General features: G+C 54.3%; 2 protein-coding genes across 2 annotated transcripts; one reads left to right on the top strand and one right to left on the bottom strand.

The window, feature by feature from the left end:
* Positions 1-193: 193 nt before the first annotated feature.
* Positions 194-3,029, top strand: FIBRA_04433 (uncharacterized protein; the record flags this gene model as incomplete). Its single annotated transcript, XM_012326233.1, has 2 exons — positions 194-429; positions 545-3,029. The coding sequence occupies 2 exons, from the start codon at positions 194-196 to the stop codon at positions 3,027-3,029; spliced, it is 2,721 nt and encodes a 906-aa protein (XP_012181623.1).
* A 333-nt stretch (positions 3,030-3,362) lies between these two features.
* On the bottom strand, positions 3,363-4,854 carry FIBRA_04432 (uncharacterized protein; the record flags this gene model as incomplete). The annotated part of the gene is made up of 7 exons (XM_012326232.1): positions 3,363-3,485; positions 3,544-3,803; positions 3,860-4,055; positions 4,103-4,220; positions 4,283-4,631; positions 4,687-4,738; positions 4,795-4,854. 7 exons carry the CDS (start codon positions 4,852-4,854, stop codon positions 3,363-3,365), a joined length of 1,158 nt encoding a protein of 385 aa, XP_012181622.1.
* Positions 4,855-5,434: the final 580 nt, after the last annotated feature.

Below are 5,434 nucleotides of genomic sequence, written 5' to 3'. Positions count from 1 at the left end.
CCGACTGCCATAAACGGACATCCTCCTAACTCTTGGCTGTCGTTCGCTGGATTAGGAAAGCCCGAGGCTCTCCCGAGGGCACCCATTATGACTTCAGTGGAGCCCTCTCGAACAAACACGGATCAACAGCCAGACCATATAGTACTGGCCGTCCATCTATCACAGTCTTATTCGCCCGGTTTATTCTCTCCCCATGTTGCCTCGCTCGAAGCTCAGCCGCAATGCTGCGACCACAATTCAGCGTCGTCTTGCGAGCAAGAACACACGCAAGCAGTCGCAGTCAGATTTCGGCCTCATCCCTGAGCTACCCCAAGCGGCCCCGGTGCTCCCTCCGCCTGAAGAACAGTGCAAGATCATTGCACGAAGGATAGGCAAGGCAGAGCGTGAGGAACGCATGGACATTACCATGTCGCTGACTCCAGTCAAGACGTATGTATTCACTATGCTTAGATTCTTGCGCGCGCTTCGAGCGTGACATTGCCAGCCGACTCGGGTCAGCGGCTCTTGCTACTTAGTTCCCCTGGGCTGATTTGTTCCATTACAGTTACATGGGGGGCTTCACGCGGCCGCGTGATATTCGCATATCCAACTGGATGCCCGGTGGACAGTATGTGTTAAGGGAGAAGCTATACGAGCCACCCCCGGCCTCTGCGTACGAACCACACACAGTCTTCTTGGTCGAGTCGCGCTACCCGGTCCGGCATGGAATCGGGCGTGCAGATACCCTCGAGCATTTCGTCGGTGTATGCCGTGAGGGCGATCTGCCAGCGGTCCTCGCGCGACTGAACAGCGACAAGGCCCCTAAGGACACACTTCAGTCGATGGACAATGCACGTTGGCCGTGGATGCCTCAGAAGAAGATTCGCCAGGTGAAGTGGGAGGAAGGCGAGAGTCGAGAGGATCTGCTTGCGCGGCTGCTGGCGGAGGACGCAGAGGTGGCAACAAAACTTGTTGCTGAGGAGTCAGCAAGGCAGCCACCGCAACAACAGACGGCTGCCCCTAATCCTCGCAAGAAGGCTACACGGTCGGAGCTCATTGCTAAGGAGCTCATGCATTCTGCACCGGGCGGTGGTGGGAGTCGAGTGCACCACCGGATGTTCCATTTCTCGTTCCATGCGTCTGCAGAGTCTGATACCCCTCTGGGTGCCCCCGGTACTTTCAAGGCTCGGACGGCGATCCCGACATCTTCATGGAGCCGTCCGCACAAACCGTCGCAAGACGCAGATGATAATGTGGTACCATCATATTACGTCGAGCGCAAGCGGCAGCGCGATGCGGTCGAAGAGCGGAAGGAGGAGGAAGGAGGGTTGATGGCGCAGCTCAGTGCTGGCATTCTGAGCGAGGGCGTCGCGGCGCACACGAAGGCGCGCGAAGAGAAGATTCCTGTTGAGGTGCGGGATCCCCTTGACGGAACGGTCAGACATCCTAGTGGGTTCGAGCCGCCAACGCCAGAGACGCATTTCCATCCTGCTGTAGCAAAAACGGCGACGGAGGATCACCCGATGATGTCAACGGTGAAGCAGCATTGGGACGCACTTCCGATGAACGCCGACGCGCGAGAGGTTATCGGACCCGACAATGGCGTGGCTCAAGAATTCATTCGGAAGAAGATCTCGGAGGTCGTTGATCGCGCTGAAGCTATCCCGTCACACACGCAGGAGGAGCAGAGTCCAATTGAGATGATCGACTTACTTGCCACTGGCACCACTACAACGCCCGAGCAACGAAGGGCAATCCCGACGTCAAGCTGGGATTCGCCAAAGAAATCGCCTAGGTGGAAACAACATCCCGAGGACGTCGTGCCTACGTACTACGTTGAGCGCAAGCGACAGCTCTCATCAGTCGAAGAGAGAATAGAGGCCGAGGGCAATCTGATGGCCGAGCTCAACGAGGGTATCTTGAGCGAGGGCCTCGCCGCTGACATCAAGCATCGCGACGAGAAGATCCCCGTCGAAGTCAGAGATCCTCTAGATGGCACCGTGCGGCATCCGAGTGGCTTCGAGCCTCCCACGCCTGAGACGCATTTCCATCCAACTGCTGCAAAGTCGGTGACAGAGGATCATCCGATCGTCTCGACGATCAAAGTGCCATGGATGGATGCGGTGAGCCCGAAGAATAGTAGAAGTCTTCACACTAGTGCAGTCATGCGGGCAACAGCAGTACCGTATGCCGCATTTCACCTGATGTCGCCTGCACTCGCTCAGGCTCCTCAGCCAGTCCAAGCAGCTCGCCAGCAGGAGGACGTCGACGAGGATGATCACGACGCAAATTTGATGCAAACGGAGGATATCGACGACGAGACTCTCCATGTTCGAAAACAGTATCTCCCCACGCTTGGTGCACAGCCGTTCTGGCGTCCGCTGCTTACAGCGACTTTTGCCACTCGTCCACTTGCTCTGACCTTTGCACGTCTCTCGCGCGGCCAAACACGAGGCACACCGTACTATGTGAGCGTGAGCAACGATGACCGCAAGTATGCCCCGTCGCTCCAGAGCCGCCTCCGGAATATGCGTATCAACAGAATGCACGGACTCGCGATGGATATGGGGCGTTTGCTCAATGGCGAGCGCGGCGGATTTCTTGGCATTCGCTTCAGCCCGGAGCAGCGTGGACGGGCTATCGATGGCGAAGGCATGTCAGACCCCATTCAGATGGATAAGCGCATGATCCAAGTCGGCGTGGGGGAGTGGTACGCGCGTGTGGAGGAGGTGAAGGAGCAATTCAGCGAAGGAGCCCGCGATGCGGAGGTGGCAGAGGCAGTGCGTGTGTTTGGATTGGATGAACACGGGCAGCGGACCGATGACGGTGCATGGCCCTCGAGGCCGGAACCCTACCCGCGGTACGAAAGTCTGGAAGAATATGCCCTGCAACAGTCCCCTCCTGTCAATCTCTCCGCAATGGACAAGAAGGCGGCGAAGGCGGCCAAAGAGGAGCTGGTGGCTAAACACAAGTATGAGATCGCGCGACTGATGTCGTTGCCGAGCAATGGGGTCATCAGGCCCTACATATTTAAGTCGACACAGCCTTGACAAAGTTGAAGGTCTTCATACCCTATTCACTGCATGCATTACCTAGCGCTTTACCCATGTTTGTAGCATACGTTTTCACCCGCATCTTCATATAATCGTGTTCCATGTCATCTAGGTTGGGTCGGCATTGGGCTATTCATTGACGTGCGTCAGTGCTAGACGCAGTACTGTAGAACATAATCCCTATTCAAACGAGCTGTATATATTCAATGAGAGACGACGAATTAGAATACCAGAACAGAGTTCAATAGTAAATGAGTGACCGGCAGGTATAAGGGTATCAACCGAACTACCACACAATTCAACGTAGTCCATGCGACTGCGAGAAGTTCTCTATCGCCTATTGGTTCCCCTGCCATAACCAGCCTGGAGGTTATCAAGCTCGGCCTCAAGTGACTTGATGGCACTGTGGGCCAACTCAAGATCTTTGTTGAGACGGTCACGCTCTTGAATGAGCTAGAAACGCAAACATTGAACAATACGTTCAGCAAGTGTTCGACAAGTAAAAGCTCACATGCTGCTCCCATTGCCTGAAGCGTGCCTCCTCAGCCTTGACCTGCTCAGTGAAACGCCGGCGAAGCTGCTCCTCCTCTTCCTTGAACTTGGGGTTCTCGAACTTGCGCGGCTTTGACTCGCCGGGCTTGCGGGACTCCATCTGTCCCTGGCGATAGTTCTCGTAGTGCAGCTCTTCCGTCGTGGAGATGAGGTCAAGCATGTGCGTGCGGATCAGCAGCGAGCGCAGCTTGCGGAAGTCGCAATGATTCTCATTTTCAACTGACAGTGACCATGTTAACCTCGAGAGAAGCACCTGTACAAAACTAAGAGCTGACCTTCGGCGACACCCCAGAGATATTCACGACCCTTCACAACGCGGCCGTCCGCAGTAGTCACATCCTCGGTCGAGCCGATGATCGAGAAAGGCATTGCCTCGGCGAGAATGCGCGCGTGTTCCGCAGTAACTTCGTCGTCAGGTTCAATGGGGGGCTGGTAGATACGAATGCCCTGCACGTGAATGACCTCCCGAATCTGATAAAAATGAGCTATAATTCATGCAATGAGAAGAATGGACGTACGCGCTGCTTGAAAGTGAATAGGTCGTTTTGAGTGAGCGTGTCGGCTTTGGCAATGACCGGAATGAGATTGACACGGGTACCGAGACGCTTCATGATCTCAATGTCCAGCGGCTTAAGTCTAAGGGGGAAAGGGGGGGGATTCGTCGCAGCTTAGACGGCTCGAATCAATGAGGAACTTACGTGTGCCCTGTAGGCCTGATGAAGTACAAGCAGGCGTGCACCCTCAGGTCAATTTTATCCTTCCTCTGCGGCTGCTGCTCCTGGCGCATATAAGCCTCGTGCTGGTCGTCAATGAAGTCGACAATGGGGGCCCAGGAGTCGCGGTTGTTCACGTAGTCACCGAAGCCGGGAGTGTCAATTACGGTGAGCTTCGTCTTGAACTGTTTCTCCTCGAGCTCGGCCTTAATGATCTCGACCTCGGTGAGCTTGTCGAGTTGCTTATGGTGACGGCGGTTGTAGTTCTTCGGGGGCGACAGCTCTGTCGAGAAAAGCGTGTTGACGAGCGTGGTCTTTCCCAGACCGGACTCGCCTGGGCCCAATGTGAGCCATGTGAAACGTAGAGTAGCATTTGTCTGAAAACTTACCGACTACCATAACCGTGAAGTGAGCCCCGTGCTTCGCAACGATCTTGTGTCGCTACGGACCAAAATTGTCAAACAGAGCAGACAAACATACGTCGCGCGAACTCTTACCTGGTTCGGCAGGTTCGCGATACCAATACCGTTGGACATGGGCGGCGGGAGGTTGGCCATTGTTGCTGAAAGAGAGGAGGACAGCTCACGCAGAAGGAGGTGTCTGAACCGAATGCTCGGTCGCGAACGTCGGTGGCAGATTTGATTAGTACTGTTTGTTATCTGTGGCGTGCGCTCATCGCTAGCCAGCGTCCAACCATGTACTTCTAACGTGCAACCTTTAGATTCTGCAGTGAGCTCAACCGCTCTTTTTACTGGAATCTAGTCTGCTCGACTACAAGTCTTCGAATAACGTCAAGAAGGAAATCCTCGTGATTTACGTACGCCACAGCAGCGTGCGCACAACTTCATCTGCAGCGATTAAGTTGTGCATCAGATATGTGACTTTCAAATGGATTAATCTGGTTATGTCGTATATCATCCTCTTGATTGAGTGATTTAAGCTGACTGGGAAGAATACCCTCACGCGACGAGGTGGATGTTCATGAAATACGAGGGAAGGAGAACTCCTCCCCGAAATTTAGGCATTAATGCCTGTATGAGTGATTGATTTGTTGTTATACACGACTGATAAGACTTTTGTTGTCCATCCTGTTTCCAGCTATGCTTCTCCATATTCCTCTCGCAATAGCGCTCAACC

Source organism: Fibroporia radiculosa (genome assembly GCF_000313525.1).
Source record: "Fibroporia radiculosa TFFH 294 genomic supercontigs, scaffold3050, whole genome shotgun sequence".
In the NCBI taxonomy this organism is placed as follows: domain Eukaryota; kingdom Fungi; phylum Basidiomycota; class Agaricomycetes; order Polyporales; family Fibroporiaceae; genus Fibroporia; species Fibroporia radiculosa.
This window is presented reverse-complemented; position numbering and strand designations above follow the sequence as displayed.